Below are 18,867 nucleotides of genomic sequence, written 5' to 3' on the forward strand. Positions count from 1 at the left end.
TATATATATATATATATGTATATATATATGTATATATATGTGTATATATATATATGTATATATATATGTATATATGTATATATATGTATATATGTATATATCTGTACAATGCTAGAAAGATAAATTTGAAATTTTAAGAACTCAGTATCAAACTTCAGTGTTTTTACATAGTTTCAAGGATGGGTTATAGTTCTTAAAAAGGTGGGGGAAGCATGTAAGGTATGCAGAAAATCAGCTTGTGGTCTTACACACATTAGAGTTGTGATATTGTAAAAATGTGTTTATTTTTGGTGTGTGTGTTCAGTGCTGAAATTACCTTCAGTTTTAGCATTCCCGAACAGACCCATTGAAGTAAAAGTAATTTTTATAGTCACTTTTCATAGTAGAACCATGCTGAAAAAAAAATAAATTAGAGGAATTCCTTTTAAAGGTCCACTATCGTGGTCAATAGGCTTGAAGTTCCTTACTTTTAAAACAAATGCTATTTTCTTTTTGTAAACAGAATGGCGGAACAAAACAATGCCAGCAGTGAGTCACTTATGAGCAATCCTACAATAAAGAGTGTGTGAGTGCTTAGTGTTTGGGGACAGAGTGGGGAGGAGGGAGGTATGTGAAGTACTTTGGCTTCAAGTTAGCTGTAAATAGCTGGGGAGGGAAAGGACTTGGAAATACAAAGTGAATATATTTATTGAACTTATGTTTGAATGTTGCATGTGTAGTGTGTTGGAAAACTCCTTCAGTCTGAATACAGCAGGTACCATTTTTCACAGTAACCAAACCTCAATGCCATCTGTAGAAAGAATCTTTGTAATTTGAAGGCTGTTTCTTATAGTGTACTTTGTAAAAAGCAAAAAACTATCAATCTGTCTGTTAGTACAATCTTAAAATGAGGAATGTGATTTTTAGAAGTGGAAGCTCAGCTTTTACCTATAAAGAAATGTACTGCTGGAAAAATTTTGCAAGAGAACAGAATAGATAGAATTTTTAAAGATATTATTCATTAGGAATGAGATCAAACTGTATGAAGGTAGTTAACAGCTTTGGGTGATGCTGTACTCTAAATTTGTTCTTCCACCTAGAAAAGGTTCTGTGTATCAAAAGACCATGATGGCCCTTAACTGGAATTAAAATAATTGGTCTTCTAGATTAACTACTTTTATTTTTTGGTGCCAGCTTCTGAAAAGCCAGATAAACACTACGAGCTTTGCACAGATTTAATGAGGAGAAAAGCATCTCCTTTATTGGTTTTAGCAATACTGTATTTATTACATTGTTCGTGAATGCTTAGTTTGCACATTTACTAGGCACTCTGTGTGTGTGTGTGTGTGTGTGTGTGTGTGTGTGTGCGCGCGCGCGCGCTACAGACTATCAGTAGCTACCAGGACTCCTGTCCAATGCAGTTAGAATGATTATGGCTTGTCCCAGTTGTTTTAGTTTAGATTTGTTCTCTACATTAAATTCATGTTAAGTTTTCAGAATTGAAAGAAAAATCACAGTTGTGCTGCATACTGCTTTTAAAAAGAATCAGGCTCATGTCCTTAAATTTTGAGACTGGAATAACATGTTGAGTGCTAACTTCACATAATGGAGTTTCACTCATCTCATTCGAATTCGTTCATGTTGTGGCTGTGAGAACTCTTGCCTCTTACTGTTTTGTAAATGTCTGTTTTCCAGTCACTCAGGATATGAAAATTTGCAAGTGTTACTTTACATAACTTATAATTATCAGTGTCATCTACTCCTTGAAGGCTGTAACTCAGCTTCATGTTGCTTTTAATTACAATTTGGACATCAGTGTAGTCAAAATATGCTTGATGCTTGGTACTGCTTATTTATAGACCTTGTGTTCTGATGCTCTTGAAGTTTGGGATTGTTTTTTTCCAACATGACCTGGGAGTTACAAAAAATACCTGGTGTTTTAAGAGTATTCAAATACTTGCTTTTTAATAAGACCAAGTATCAGTATTATTTTGTCCGTATCTGTGTTCTTTATGAATGTATTAAAATCACCTGCCAGGGAGTTAAGTTTGTAGGTAGATGGCTGGTTTTGTTCTGTTTGTTCCCTCTGCCTACCCAATGTTTTCTATGATCTTTGGTAGGAGTCTGTGGGTGCTCAGTGCTTCTGAAGACTGAGGTATGTTTAAGGCTTATGGTTTTGATCTAAAAACCTGTTTTGTTTTGCAAGGCTATATTGGGTATTTATAGCTAAAATTATTCTTTGGGTATAATACCCATTTGTGAATTTTCAAGTGTGTTTATAGCATAGATCATTGTCTTTACTGAAGCTGTCTTCTAGGTCCTCAGTGGCTCACCTGATGAGCAAGATGGGACAAAACTCAGGAAACATCATTCTGCTGTGATAACTACAGCTAGGACTTGCACATTGAAAGTGCTTACCTTATTAAACCATTAAAAGTAAAGAGCAGCTAGAAAGAGAGAGGTCATCACCCTCCTACCTTTCAGTTCCCCAAGAAGATCTAGCAGATGCTCTATTGACTACTACTTGATCTATTTTAAAAATTTATTTCTGGTTCATGGAACATGACATGTACTCCACTTTGTATCTTTATGTGTTTTTTGTAGATCACATTCCATATTGTCTACACTAGGAGACCCCTGAAAGAAAAGAATGTATTTCAACTTGAAATACTTAATACTCTTGATGTCTCTGTTTCTGGTGGTTAACAGTAGCTTCTCCAGAGAGATGGTAGAGATTAGTTTTAAGTAATTTCTCATTTTAATATAATACAGATGTTCTTAGACTACTGTCTGTAGTTGTTCTGCCTGCTCCCAGTGATATCCCAGTGATATTACTAGAAACCTCATAGCAAACTAGCTTTTTAACTAGTAATGTAAGCTGTATCTTTTAGAAGTGGCTTTCCCTATGAACTGCAGTAAATCTTAAAATGAACTTCTAATACTATGGTTATTTAATTAATGCAAAGTTTCTTCTGAAACAAGGTAGGTGGGACATGTATGCATTATGTATTTATGAAGTGGCAAACAAAGTTTTTGCTTGCTTTCAGTTTCACAGAAAGAACTGTGCATCTTTATTTTGAGCCTTCATGCGAAAATTAAAGTTGAGTTCCACAGTAGCATGAGTCTGAAAGATTAGTAACAACAGTTTTTCACTTTGAACTTTTGTCTTACGGATGTGAATTTGCGAAATCTTCATCTGCTACAGATTGGATATGCCATTGTTGCTGACTTGTGGAGCCTTGCACTGTGTTACTTGTGCAGTGACTGAAGGTTTATCACATCACTTGTTCACATGCAGTTCTCCACAGGAGAGTGTCTAGTAACAGCCTCACCCATATCTTGTTAGATTCAATTTTGTATGTAATATTATATATATCTGAACGTAAGTTTTCAATATTAGCTGTACTTAATAATCCATAATAGCACATAGATCTGTTCAGAATGAAACTTGCACATAAAAAATGTTAAGTATTCCTTATGCTAATATTTTGCAAGCAGACTTTTACCTGCTGTGTTTGTATTTCATGTGAGGGAGGAAGAAAAAATCCTCTAAACAGAAGCAAATTAAATGATTGGTGGGGGAGGGGGGAGAATCTGGAGATCAGTTGTGTAGCAGAATATTAATCAGGGTTGGGCTGTGCATTTTAACTGGCATGTAACTTACAGGTGTTTCTTTTAATTTAAAAGTAGTACTAAAGAACCAGTGGGGGGTGCAAGCATATGACCCTGCCAGTCAAACAGTGGCAGAAGTTAATCTGTGACAATATTATAAGATCTTGGCTGCAACTGCTGTAAAATTTCTTGTCCCTTCAGAGTTCTAGAGAACCTCAATTTTCCATTGCCACAAGATTTTCCTGGAAGGAGCTTGCCACTTTGCAGGCCGTTTTCATGTTGGTTTATTAGAGCCTAAAAGGTTGAACCTCATAATCTTGGTAAGCAGTCCTCAGTTTCGGTGAAAGTAAGGGTAAACTCAACCTTGGAGGATTGTGACTAAGCAATTTTGTGCTGTGGGATTGTTGTTCTTAGACGAGAAGATTTATCCACCTGGGAAAATATTAATGTATTAGTATTTCAAATATGGTAAAGATGAACTTCTCAGTAAGGAACGCTTCTAACAACAAAGTTGTTCTGTGATAACTTGGTCAGGACATTTATGTGGCAAAACTGTTGTATTTGTGTGTGATATCCATAAAGCTTAAGGAGGCAGTACATTAGACACTTAAAATCCTTAGTCTAGAAAATACATGACATACTTTAATGTTATTCTTAAATTATTTTTTTACTTGGAGTTCTGATAATTAGCATTGGTGTCTGTAAGATGTTTTGCATTGTAATAGAAGGAATATCTTTTTATTCAGTAAATATGCAGGTAATCATCAAAAGAATGGTATAGAAAAGACTACAACTGAAAATTATCCATTTCAGCATAGCAGTGACAATACAAGATTCTGTATTTTAATATTCTAGTGTAAACAGCTCTTAAGTTAACCTGTTGCTCCCTTTCTGATGTTTTTAGTAATTTTACTGGCTAATTTCCCTTAAAATATAAAAGCTCTAGTTTGTCTTGTAATGTGTTGACTGTTTGTGGTATAGACATTCTTGAGCAGCTTCAGTGCTGCATTACCTTGAGTGAAGCATTTTCCCCAGCTTCACTATAGGTAAATGTGATTTGGAAACATTTGGGGCTGTGGTTGCTGCTTTCAGTGTTTGTTTACATAGAGCTACACAGTTTTGTAATTTTGAGGATTTAAGGATTGTCTGATGGTTTCTTGAGACTAGTTTAAGCCAGCTGAAAAAAGCAACAATTAAGAATAATCTTGGTTTGTAAAGTGCGGTTGGGGGAAGCAGGAAGCATCAACTTGTTAAAGGAAATGTCAGGACGTTGCAACATGTTAGCCCACTGTGGTTTCACACTGACTGTTCTTTAAGTCAGGGAAAAATTGATCTGCTATTTCTACATAAAATTTAAATAAAGGATCATCTACTGTATTTGAAGGTAAGGGATGCCCTCATGTGGTAGAAGTTAAAATTGAAATTCTGCTATTCACAATTTAAAAATAGAGACTTGTAAGCTCTAAGTAATTATTTAAGAGCATTTTTGAATGAATATTTAAGGGAATCTCATATTATAAAAATCACAGCCTTACCCTGGAATATCTGAGTGCACACAACTGGGCACAAGTAAGACGGGTTTGTGGTTTTGTTTTTTCCCCTAAACTTCCAAGAACACCAAAGGATTAGGGCTGTGACTTCTTTTGATACTGACTCTAATGTTGCTGCTGTTGTGTCTCACATAGGTGATGTGCAGTTCATAGACTATGAGTACTCTGGATACAACTACCTGGCTTATGACATTGGAAATCACTTCAATGAGTTTGCAGGTAAAAAATGGTTTTGAGGTAAAGGGAAACTGGTTTTACAAAAACTCATTCTTTTTTCTTTGTTTATCTACATACATGTGTATAACTGTTCACCTGATGGTATCAAAATGTGTGGATGTCTCATCTTGCAGGCCAGTTATGTTCTTCCTTCCTTTTGCAGCTTGACTAACCCAGAAATGGGAACATCATGTCCTAAGTCTTGGTAGAGTTAGATACCAAACTTAAAGCTTTCACAGTATCCTTCTGTGAAATGACACGGCAGAGACACCCCACTGTAATACTGCATGAATGAATCTTTTACAGCATAAGTATATATTGAGAATATGCTTTGTGGTTCCACAGTTCCAAATGTCAGGCTTATGTCATTTTTGGTGGCTTTGAATGTGTGTGCTAAGTACTTGCCCTTGACTCATATCCTAAAGTGAGAAGTAAAGGCTGTGTGGTAGGAAAAAGGTGGATTTTGGGAATAAGGTGTTGGTAGATTCATTCATTAACTAGTTAGATTTTTTTTTTTTTTTTCCCCCAGTGAATGCCCATTCCATTTACTACATAAGAGAAATACCTTTAGTGTATGCAGTGTTATTTCAGAAGATGGGGCAACAATAAAAACCTACATACTGATTAGTACAGATGGAAAAGCACAGTAGGTGGAATTAGGAGCCTTTTATCTACTAGTCATTGGCTCATAAACTGAACGTTAACTCTAGGTAACGTAAAAAAATTTAAATTGTATACTTGGTAATTTAAATATTTGGAAAGCAAGTTAAATTCTTTACAAAATATTTCAGAGCTTTTGATTTTTCATCTGAGACTTGTCAGAGTCTGATTACATCTTTAAGGAGCTAAGAACAGTAAGAAGACTAAACACACTTTTTTGCTTGTGAAGAACAGCTGTGTTTCACCTCTGCTATTTTCTATCCATCCAGTAACAATATGGTTATTTTTTTTAAAAGCTAAATTTGAGTGATCTGACACAGGGAAGAGTTTAGGTGCTGGGGGATTGCACTGATCATAAAATAAGACTTAAGGAGTACTTCCAGATTGTCTGGGAATTATAGCTAGTGGGTGCGAACTGTAATTTGGGTTTAGGACTCTTGGCAGACTCCATATGGCCTGTGACTAAGCATCTCCGGTATTGGTTATGGAGATAATATTTCCAAGTCTGCTGATACTCTGTGGAGGAGAGGGGTAGACCTCTAATAAATCTTTCTCAAATATATGATCAGTTGGTGACAATATATATGCATCAGGATTCAGCTTTGGGTATAGTTTCAGATAAGTCCCCTTTCCTGTGATGTGTAGTATTTGGTATGTTTGGGAGGGCTTTTGTTTCATAATGCAAGTGCTTAAGGCTTTTCTCGAAGCCCAACTTGTTGAATCTCAGAATAAGAGTAGAATATTTATGTGGCTGAAAACACAGACAGCATAAATCTTTTTGTGATGTTGAACATTCTGATTCATGTGTGAGAAGTTATTGCCAACATGTGACTGAAAGTCAGATCAAAGTAAAAACACTGATGTTTGTCCACATCAGTTTGTGTATGTGTTGGGGTCGGGAGGGGGGAATTAGTCCAGTAATGTGATTTTAATGGTTGTCTTGGACACTGTAAGTTTCTAATAGATGGTTGGTTTGTGTTTTTTTTTTTTTTTCCTAGGAGTAAATGAGGTAGACTACAGCCTTTATCCTAACAGAAAATTGCAGGAACAATGGCTGAAATCTTACCTTGAGGCCTACAAAGAATATAAAGGATTTGGCAGAGAAGTCAGTGAAAAAGAAGTTGAAGTTCTATATGTCCAAGTCAATCAGTTTGCACTGGTAAATAACAAACACTTGATTAGAATATATTAAGTGCCATAGAGCTATGGACAAATGTAACTGCCAGTTTCTTTGAGTACTGTGGCATGGAAAGAAAAACTTCCTTAGCTTGTTCTATGGAAACTTTATGTTTTGTTGTGTGTTAAATTCTCTATAGAATATTCCTAGTGAAAAGAGGCAGTGAACATTCACAAAATGAGGGGATGAGCTTTTAGGGAGTACTTCTACTGGCTATTTATTGGTCTGGCAAGTTCCTGAGTTGGCTGGAGCTATGGTGGGTCTGTGTTGAACTTCTTGTAAGAAGACAAAGCACTACCTTGCTTTATACAGACCTATAAATGTTCTGATTTTAGAAGCCCTTTTAAAATGAGATGATAAAATGTTGTTAGAATAAATGTAAGTTACTTTGATTATTTTTAACTCACCCCTTTCCTTACTCTATAGAGTCTTTAAGTACTACCATAACTCTTTCTTTGCCTGCAGTGTCTCGACAAGCAGGGAGTTGCTTTTATGTTTGGTTTTTGGTCACCTTTAGTCATTGAAGTTGTAGCGAAGTGCAGACGTAGTCTTGTGTTGTTCCCCAGAATTTTTGCCTTGTTCTAGATTGTGAGGGCTGGCTGTGAGTCTGTTCATTGCTCTTCCTGTACCTTGTGCATTATAAGCTGTCTCCTGTCTGTCAATTTGTCTTTCACAGAGTTTGAATGTAAAAGCTTCACTCCCTTGTTCTTATCCTTTGAAAGGATGGAGCATGTTCAGTTTTGATCTGGCTTTGGTGCCTTGTCCTTCAGGATCAAATGTAATTCCTGGAGGTAGAATAAGTAGTTAAATAGGTGTGGCATTGAGTCTTTGAATGTCCTATTTATGTGTACTGTTAGAAACAGTTTGAAGATGTCTTTTTTCCCAAGCTTTATCTCTTAATTTCTGGAGATACTTTACAGGTTCACATTATTCTTGTTACATTTTCTGACTAGCCCTGGTCTTGTTTTGCCTGGAGGATGTGAGGGGAAATGTTACTGCAAAAGTGACTTTGACTTTTACCCAATAGCTAGATAACTTTATTTTGCTTTCTCCTGAAAAACAAAATGCCAAGCTATTCATAGGAGGACTAAGGCTAAGAGACAAGTTTGTACTTTCACATGTACATACAGTAGCTGCCATCTTAAGGTGTTTTCAGGCATGTGTCGGCTACACTTCTGGTAAAGTGTAACATGCAAACTTCAGGAAGCAATTTCGGTAATTACTATAAGATGTTATTTACTGGACAGAAGTCTGAAGTATATTGCTTATAACCTGGGTGGTCCAGAAATGTCTTTCACAAGGAGACTATCAAGCTCATGGCCATTACATGTATTTTGTTCATTTGAAGTATAATAACAAACATCATCAATGTAATCAATAGTTTCAGTCTGAAACTGAACATAGCCTCCAGACTGATAATGTGGACTTGTAATGGAAGTAGGTTTGGAACAGATGAGAAATTTGTGTAAATGATGATGAGTTAGAGGTTCTCTTCATAGCTAGAGATTGTAATTCTTTGTCCAAGTCAGTAGTGAAAGTGAGTTGTAGTTATAATGGCCTAAGGGTTATAATCAAAGAATCAAAAGGAATTTTATATTTGCACTACAGTTGAATAATCTATGTAGAACAATACATATATATTTAGCAGCAGTAGAATGAGATAGTTATACTTCTGTGCATTTTTTAACATGATGTTGTATAGGGTTGTACAACAGACTACTTAATAGATGACCTGTTTTATAAATGCAACATTATTTTTCTTGAAAACAAGACATGGAGAATCAGAAGGCCAATGGATTTATTCCTCCAATAGCCAGTAATTATTTCTATACTTGTTTACCAATCTCTTTACTAAAGAGATATCAAACAACTTTACAAAAAGATTGTGTTTTGAGACTTCTCTTGTATATAATTCTGTCTCAATGCAAGAATATGTTTACATGATGGATTTTATATAATGTTAATCTTTCACTAAACATTTTTTTCTTTCAGGCTTCACACTTCTTTTGGGGATTGTGGGCTCTAATTCAAGCCAAATATTCCACCATTGACTTTGATTTTCTAGGGTAAGTGTACTTGCTGCACATGATTACAAAATACTTGAGGCTGGAAAGGGACCTGTGGGGCCATCTAGTCCAGCACCCTGGCTATCAGAAACTGATGTCTGAGCAAACAGACCTGATTGATATGAGCATACTATAATATACTCTTAATTTTCAAGAGAAAACAAGACAGTAAAAGTTGTCTATACTTTTTCTTGCTATAAGTTCTCTAAACTAGTATGTGCCCCTGGCTAAAACACATGGTATAACAAGGCAAGGAAGATAACTAGAGGAGTAAATGCTTTTGGGCATTGAGTTGTTTTGTTGGAGAGACAAGGGCATAAAAGTCAAGTTGGTCTGTGTGGTGTACCATCTGTAAGATGACTTACATTTCCAAACTGCAAGAGTCAAGAAATGGGACTCTTGAACAAAAAAGCTTGTTTACTTCTTATTGAATGGAGTGTTGATCTTGAGAATTCCTAATCTTTTTTATTTTTAAGAGTTCTTGTAATGCCAGTGAATGTTAAGTTCTGTTGCCTGAGACACTGGCCAGTCATGTTCTGTTTTGGGTAGATATGATGTGTGTCTTGTGACATTTTTTCAAATGGTCTTTCATGGCAACAAGCAGAGGAATTCATCTTTCCATAGGGGACTGGGCAAGGTGATAAATTAATAATTTAGCTTGGTAAAAGGTTCCACTTTAGAATCTTTCTCAGTGACTAAGTCAGTTTACTAGGCTTTGTTGTGTCATTTTGTAAATGAGACAAGTGTGAATGAATTCCTTCTTGTGACTATTCTCAAGTAGAAGTACTTGTTAGTAACCACTAGATGGCAGAAAAAAACCAAGTTAAAGCATAGGTGGTAGAACTCCAAACTTGTCAGTTTTGAATAAAACTCATTCTTGCAATGATCAAGATCAGATTTCTCTAGAATTGTAGTTGTCAGTATTTGGACAGTCTATTAAGATCTATTAAACACAAACCCACCACCATGATAATCCTGGAACAGCATTTATTTTGCAAGCTGGGGGTGGTGGGAAGTACCATTATATGCTTGCTCTGTTATTTCTTCCTTTGGCAGTTGTGAAGGGTCAGTGTTGGAAGCGGGGTGCTGGGGTAGGTGGACTTTCAACTAGTCCTACTTGATGTGGCTGTTCTCATGTTAGTAGTTGCCAGCTCTTAACTTCAAATCTCTCTCTCCCTTTGAATAGGTATTCAATTGTTCGATTTAACCAGTATTTCAAAATGAAGCTGGAGGTCATGACATTAACTCTTCCTGAGTAATGAAGAGGAAGAAACTTAACAAGTGGATAGACAACCCTAAATCTTTATTAAGAACAGATACTGGAAAAAAGCTAAACATTTTTTTGAGTTCTATAATGCTCACTTGGTTCTTGCTTTATAAATAATGCCTCTAAACAGTCCTTCAATGTTAAATTTAATATGAAGAGCATATGTACTGCTGTTGATATAAAACAGATTAGAAACTTGCTAAATTTATAAGTTGTAGAAATGGCAATTTAATCCTTCTTTGTAATTTAACATATGTTGTATGTGAATTATTTATTGTAAGTTTAACATGATTCCATTGCTGCTTTCATCAGTTTTTGTAAAAGTTGGGTGCAGACAGTGAAGTTGTTCCAAAGGATTTGTTTAACAACTTATTTTATTGAAGTTGCATTAACTTATATTAAAGAAAACATGGTCAGAGAATATTAACCTTTTAGATGTATAGAAGCAAAATGAGTAATAATAGACTTGTAAGAACACCAGTGTGGTGTAACTAAGGACAAAGGTTAGGATGATTTTTATTTTTTCCCTCTTTTTTTAAAAAAAGAACAAGGTAGCTTTTCATATTATGGTACTTTGCTTTTGTATAAGAATCAGCCAGCTTGCTGAAAAGCTGATGTTTTGATTTTTTTTTTTCTTTACTGATGTGTTAATCTGTAGAAATGTGAAATTCTGTGGCCATCAGATTCTTTGAGGGATATGTACCATCATCTCTAACTTCTGTGGGAAAGCTGCTTGTTTATTAAGTGTATTTTTAAAGCAAAAGACCACTATTCCAAATCTATATTCCTCTTTGAAACTTGATTCTAAATTTCAACACTATTCTGGTGTCTATTTGATGTGCTTCAGCAATAGCTAGTGGAATGGACTATTGAACTGAAAATTAGTGAACAGAAATCCTGTTGCACTGGGGAGCAAGACACTTAGGTTTACAGTTAGCATATTTGTTGACATCTTTCTGCTTTGCCCTCGGGTTCTATTCTTAAATGCTTGGTCCTGTAATTGCAGATTCTGGTATTTTTTTTTTTTTTTTTTTTCTGTGGCAGCAAATTACTTTTCAAAGCCTCCAGTTTGAAGGATAATATGGAAAAATATGACTTGAACAATGGGGCTTTGATCATCACACACATTTTCTTAATTCTTAAAGCTGTTATACCAAGAATGGTCTGGATTAAAAAATGTGAATTGAATAGAAAATGTTTACTTAAAACAATGTATAAGTTTGTATGGAAAAGAGGCTTTAAATATGAAAGGGGCTGGGGGTGGGATGGGGGAAGGGGAAAAAAACCCACAACAAAACTAAAAACCAACAATGCAGTGTGGAGTTGGGCAGACATGTGCTCAACTCTGCTTATACTCTGAAAAACTTTGCACTTTGGTCACATAAGTGCCCACATGTACAAAGTCTGTGTGTGTGCATATACACATGTGAACACAAGCTTACCTGAAGAGTAAATATTATGGGGAGTCTGTTGTACAGACTCCAGCAAATATAATTATTCAAAACTGCTTTATGGCACACTACTGTGTGTATGTGTGTATACATATGTACACATATATATACATATGTGCTTTACAAAAGCTTGGATTGATTTAGGACAAAAAAATTTATGTGAGAAATTTTCACCTTTTGAAGACCATTTTGAATGGCATTCTGTTATTTTACAAAAGCAAGGCTTGGGATTTTTTTTCCCCTTGTTTTTATTCATCTCTGAATGTTTCCAATTTTATTTTATTTCCTTCAGTGAAAACCTTAATCTTAATACAAATGGGACAACTGGGATTTTTTTGTAACTTGAAACTAGGTATCCATTTTCGTTAGCATTTGTTAGCTGGAGGCTATTATACTGGACAGATTTTCTTTGTAGTTAAATAGAAACAAATAGCTGAAGTAGACATATTTTCCTTTGTAGCAGTTATCAAGGATGTTGCTAGAGCTCATGAAAGCACTGAAGACTTTAATTTTGCCTGTTTTCTCTCTGTTGACATTACTGACATGTGTTGAATAATACCCTGCTGTCTTGGTGTAGTCCCTTTAAGTTCAGCAAGATCTGCTTGGAAGCAAGATTGATAAAATTTTTTGAAATCTTACCACTATTTTCTTCAAGAGGTGGCTTTATTTCTGTCAGTGTTGCTTTTGTATTTGTGAAATATTTGAAAAAGACTCTGAAGTTCACTTTGGTCTTGGGAAATCTAACACTTGACAGATCCTAACTTTACCAACAGTTAGCAAAACCCATTCTTTTTTTCAGGTACCAGTATGAAGTTTGGAGTTAGTGTAAATTTTTCAGTAGTATTTTTGTTTGTATAGCTCAAGTAGCAATAACTGTAGGAGTGGAAGTTTGCTTCTGCAGAACTGAAGCTCTTCATGAGTGCAGCTCAATCTCATTCGTGTGGATTGAAGTTCCACTGAGTCTCGTAAAAGCACTTTGAAGCAGATAGTAAATACTGCAAGCTTTTCCTGAGCCACTTCGAAGAAGCACAAGGATTATCGCAGGTTACAGTGGCTGACTTTGCAGTACTGGTAGAGGCTTTCATTTTGCATGTTGAAATTCATTTTACACACTTAAATGCTGCTTTGCATCAGCTTTCTTTCAAGACAAGTGCAGATTAAAACAAATCCTGATAAGTTCTGAGGAAATACTGTAAAACACTTTCCAAAATAAAATGCCAGTTACCTTGAGCCTTGTTCCACATCCGTTTGAGCCAGTGATGTTCTCACTTGCTAAGGAATATCTACCGACATGTTAAGTTTGAAGCAGTAATTTGCAATAGCATTCATTGCAGATTATAAGGGAGCTTGAAACTGTGAATACAGGACATTCTGAATGTAAGTTAGGTACTAGAGCACTGAAGTAGAGAACATGTACTTGTTTCAATTAATTTATTTCAGTCTCTACTGGCAGTGTTAAGATGAAGGACAATAAATGAGCTCTAGAAACATCCTGTAGTAGTTTTGACTGTAACTTGCCAAGAAGATATTCTGTTGCCTTTATGTTAAGCTAAGGGCATGAATGCCAAAATTAATAACTCTGTAGTTAAACCTATATTGTAAATATAAAGAGGGTTATTAGTAATGGCATTCTTGCATGAATAGCATCAAGTCAGTAGACCATAGTGGCCTGGTTGCTTTTGTAAAGCAGAATAGTGTGAATTTTTCTTCTCACTTCTGCAGTCAGATCTGGCTAAGTCATGTCTAATTTCTTAGGTCACCTAAGCATTAGAGATTTCTGAATGATAACTAGTCTTTTGTCCATAATTTTAAATTCCTTCATTTCTACTTCTTTAATTTGCATTTTAAAGGACTCACCCAATTTGCATTAACCAGGTCTGACTGTATATGTATATAAAACAGTGTAAATAACCATTTGTAAATTAGTGTGAATTGTACTGTATCTTGCATTTATGGACTTGTGTATTGCATTGTATTCTCTCCTATTTTGTAGAAACCTTGATGTAAAGAAGAAATCTAACTCTGTGTGCAGACTTCTTTTATTAAATTGACCTGTAACAGAGCATAATAGTTTTATGTTAAGGTACCCATTTATAGCCTTGGGCATCCAGCATCTTTTTCTCCCTTTAGCTTTTTTGGCATCTTGCTCTTGGGAATGATTCTGGGAATAAAGGAGTACTAAGATGAAGAGAAAGTCTATACTAATAATAGGACTGACTGTGTGTCAGAGGTACCTGTAGTACCTGTTGTATAGGAAAGCTGTTAAAATTGTTTACTTAAATTTAAAAAAATTTCCTATACATTCTTGAATGATGGTAGCTCCTTAACATAAGCATGTTGAATTGAAGTACTCGTAACAGTGTGTGCTCCCATGGTGACACCAATTGAGTTAGTTGTGATAGAAGTCCCCTGACTTAAATGTTTTTTGTGTATATAGCCTTATACTAGGATTAGATGATATCATTTAAATGACTATAATAAATGCCCAAAGCACTAAAATAGTTCTGCCAGTCATTTTCCTATTTGTAGCCCCTTTAGACTATTTGAAACTTACCTGAGGTGTTTTTCCTGTGTGCCATTCCCTCCACCTCCTCTCTGTGCCCACAACTGTACTTCATCAGGGGAAACATGAATATAAAAACTTCCTTTCCATATTTAATTATTACTGTTTCCAGCGTTGTTTTGTCACTACATGACTTTTCAACAGAATTTTTGTGTGTAAGAAGTCCCTTTCTGAAGAGGCCTTTAATCTTGGAAGCATAGATGTTTTCCCCAAATGCTCGACTATATTTCATTACTATTGCCTTTCACTGTCTGTTTTGAGCTCCATAGTGTCCTTCAAGCTGTTAGTTTATTCTTGTCACTGCTGTGTTTAATAACTGTTGGAAAATGCTAGTGTGCTAATCTCATTGTCCATCTGACAAATCAATCTTGATATAGTTTGTACATCCTGTCAGCTTCACCTTCACCAGGTGAAAGGTATGCATGCTTATCAGCATTGGCACTGAAAGTTACTGGGGTCCTGGGAATTGAGCTTATCAAAGAAGTGTTAGTCAAAAGGCTCGGTAAATACCGGTAAAAGGAAATCGTTCACATGGAAACTCAAGCTTAAGCTTTGGATATGCTTAGTTACTTGAATGGTTTAAGGACAAGAGCAGACTGTAAAGGGTAAAGTTTGTTTCAAAATGTAGTTCAGTTTTTTTAAGTCTTTGGTAGCTAATAAAAGCTTACAAAATATTCTGTTACTCCTACTGAAAGAAAAATCAAATTTGGGTAACTTTCTGATTAAACAAAACTTTGTTCTATAACCCAATGGAATATAATCTCTTATTTGGGGGAGTCCTTACTGTAGCTTGCAGGGGAGATTGACCACATTTTACCTGTCTGCATTTAAGGTGGCTGTCTATTCTTGATTTGTTCTAATGTTTTTGTATTGTTTAGTGTTCTTGGATGCCTTATAAAGTTTACTAGATTACTAAACTACTGGAATTAGCTATTGTCTCCTATCATCTCTTCCACACCATGCAGGTTATTAATTATAGTAGAAGAGAATGCATTTGATCAGACCTTGAGGTAATGCGGGGCTGATGTTGAGCAGTCCTGCAGCTGATTCTTTTTTCCTTCTTTTTATTACTGTGGGCTGCAAGCTCATTGTTTTCATTAGTTGTGAAAGACATAAAAAGCCATGACCTTTAATCTTCTGCAAGGCAGGTGTTCTCTTAGCCAACCACACAACTTTTAAGAAAGTGGCTTTCAGCAGTTAGAAACCACACATCCAGATGTGACATGTCAGAAGAAACCAAACTTTGTGGTGTTTAGACCTCCGGAGTGGAAAGGAAAATGTGTGAAACATTTGCATGTGCCAGTTGTATGGAGGTGCTCTGTCAAAACGATGTACTGAGACACTAGCAAAAGCATTGTTTGGTTGGTTATTTTTTTAAAGTGACTTTTTCAGTCATCTGATCTGTAGAAATTAAGTTCTTGTGATTAGGAAACAATTCAGCCTGGGGGAAGGAAGAAGCATTCCAAAAGATTATTAAAAAAAACCCCTATGCAGTTGATTAATTTTCAACACTTAAGTGTGTGTTGGGCTTTTCTGTGTATTTAATAGTGTAGGTGGTAGTCTGTACCAAGTTCTCTTAATAAACTTTTATTATTGTGAAATGTCAAAAAACTGACTGGAATGGCTCTGAAGTCTATTGTGATTATAGAACAGGTGACCAGATTTCACCAGATTACCAAACTTCTGGTTCAGGACTTTGCATTAGCTGTTCCTATAGCCTTCCAAATTTGTGCTGATGTCTCAGGTTCCCTATGGTGTGGAACTTTATGGAGTTCCCAAATATGTTTGATTTGATGTTTGTAGAGGGCTGACACACAGAAAACTTGGTGAAAATCAGAAGCTCTATAAACATTTAGAAAGCAAATTACTTGAACTCTAACAAGCTTCAAAAATAAATGCTGAAATAACTTCAGATACTGCACCAGCCTATTTTTGAGGTATTGAAGCTGTGTTTTTTTCTATGCTGTGGGTTTTTTCTCCACATAGATCCATTCAAAACACAAGATGAAAGAGACCATGGAAGAGAAACAAGAAAAATGTTGTATACAATGCCATAAAATGCAGTGTGAACTGGAAAAAAGTATATGTTTGTAAGCTTTTGATAGTGGTAATTCTTAAGCGTTATCAAAAAAATGGTAGGTGTCAAGTCTTCAGCGTGTAAATTATTTTTTTTTGGTAGAAATGTTCCTTTTAACATTTTGTATATCAGATGCAGTCTGTGGTAGTTAATAATGCTGCTTTGTACACAGGTGCTTTTGAATAGTCTCAGCACTGCAAGTGTATCCAGTCTTTCTTAAATATGATTTAGATTCATTGGTTCTGTGTCAAGCCTCTCAATCCAGCTATCTAAAACCCTTTAAATACCTACAGAAACAGGGCCATAGCATATTAGGGATATATTCTATTTTGCGTGGTTTTTTTGTTGCTGCATATTTTTCAGTGTTCTTTTAAACACAAATCCATTTATGTCCTGTGAATAAAATAAGTTCAATTTACAAATAAGCCTTTGTCACCTTCCAGCACTGTCATCCCTCAGAAAGTCCCCATGACCCTTCTTGTATGTTGTGGAGTTTAGATGCATCATTTATCCACTGGAGTGAATTGTAAATCTTTTCAAGTAAATGTTATTGGAGCTATTATAAGGCCTTCTACCCTTGATTAAATGAAGTAATGTACCTTTCAAAGAGATTTATATTGTGTAAATAATTTCAAACTCCAACAATAAAGTTTGTTTCTAACTGCACTGTTGGCATGTATTGTGATGATTTTACTTTCCCCAGGTTTGAGAGCACTGGATATGGAATACTTAAAAGAATTCTTGAAGTCTTTTGACTTGTATTTATGTGCATACCTCTTTCTGGGATTAACAACCTAGCTAAAAATAAATACTTTGAGCCAGTATTTGGCTTACACAAAGCAAATAAGCTTGCTCATTGACCACTAAAATTTCACATCTGGGAGGCTAGAATTAGATAGAACATGACTGTCAGGAGGGATCATTACTGTCAAGGAAATGGAGGAAAGCATGCAAAGTTTGGGCTGCTCTGAAGTTTAATTTATGCATAATGAGGGCTGTATTAACTATGGGGGACCCATTTTAGAGGCTCATCCATAATGCTGAAGAAAGGCTCTGCATTCAGTACTAGTGGCACAAATTAGATGCTTGATTGGGGGTTGATGGGAATGTTTTGTTGGACATCAACAAAACCCTGTTTCTTCCATGTTGGTTATGCACCCTAAAGAATGATTTTGCCAAGATACAGATTTTATTTGGGCTTTATTACTCCGTGCAGTTGCCAGCCGTGAATGCATTGAAGAAAAGATTCCTTGGGCCAAAGTCTGCACTCTGTTACATGCCTCTGTCCTTGTCACTGAAAAGGGGCTTTTCCTGCATGCACCGAATACAAAATTTTGGTCTTGTTCATAGTGGGCTTAAGGTGTTACCAGTTTGTGTACCTGTAGTAAGGGACACAGAGAACAGCACGTAAAGCAAAATTGTAAAAAAGTTTTGGCTGAGTGCAAAAGTAGAGTAACCTTTAGGCTATGAAAAAGCGTTGACCCAACATTGTAGGAGACTGGAGATTTGAGACCCATGCACCTTTGCTTAAGTAGGTTTTTGTATGTAACAATACCTTCTTAATGTGCAAGGCCTCCACCTTTAACTGTGATTGTTGTCTGTAAGTGTTAGGATCACAAAGTAATGTTCTATGTATGTAACTTATGCAGCCTGAGATTCTCAAACATGCTAAGCTTTGCTGGCTCTTGTTGACATAAATGTGGCCTATTTCCATTCGGCTTTTTGCTGCTGAAGTACCACTACTACTACCCAATGGATGAGTCAATTGTTTTTCATTTTAATACAAAATACTCAGACTATGACTGGATATTCAGGGTTACTCAGCCCTACTGAACTGCTGCTTAGAGCCAAGAGACTGGTGTCCACTGCCCAAATCTTCAAAATGTTCTACAAGACTTAAGTTGTGGCTAGTCTTTGTTCACTGTCTTAACTGCAGTGAAAAGATCTGTTGTGCTGATGATTTAATTCATCATAACAAGGAATCTTTCTTTCCCTCCCCAAGTAAAAATCCTTCATTCACAACTTGGCCAGAAAATGGAGATCAAGCTCTTTCTGAGCTAGAAGTTGTCCATGGAAAGTAATGAAGAGTTTTTTTGAGGCTGTGTCAGAAAATACAGTCCTGAATAGGTGTACTAGGTCTGGCTGAGCTGGAACTGGTTTTCTCCTATAGCAGCTCTCACGGTGCTGTGTTTTATGCTGGGAGCTGGCAGGGTGTTGATAGCACCCTGGTGGTGTGGCTACTGCTGAGC

General features: G+C 36.0%; 1 protein-coding gene across 1 annotated transcript in view; it reads left to right on the top strand.

Annotated features, from left to right (window-relative positions):
- ETNK1 (ethanolamine kinase 1) overlaps positions 1-17,284 on the top strand; it is a 31,312-nt gene extending 14,028 nt beyond the window's left edge. The window contains exons 5-8 of the mRNA XM_026865457.1: positions 5,277-5,360; positions 7,016-7,176; positions 9,187-9,260; positions 10,447-17,284. Coding sequence (XP_026721258.1) covers positions 5,277-5,360; positions 7,016-7,176; positions 9,187-9,260; positions 10,447-10,519 — 392 coding nt within the window. The 3' untranslated portion in view covers positions 10,520-17,284. The remainder of the gene's footprint in view (positions 1-5,276; positions 5,361-7,015; positions 7,177-9,186; positions 9,261-10,446) is intronic.
- Positions 17,285-18,867: the final 1,583 nt, after the last annotated feature.

Source organism: Athene cunicularia (genome assembly GCF_003259725.1).
Source record: "Athene cunicularia isolate RWA chromosome 1 unlocalized genomic scaffold, athCun1 chr1_part2, whole genome shotgun sequence".
In the NCBI taxonomy this organism is placed as follows: domain Eukaryota; kingdom Metazoa; phylum Chordata; class Aves; order Strigiformes; family Strigidae; genus Athene; species Athene cunicularia.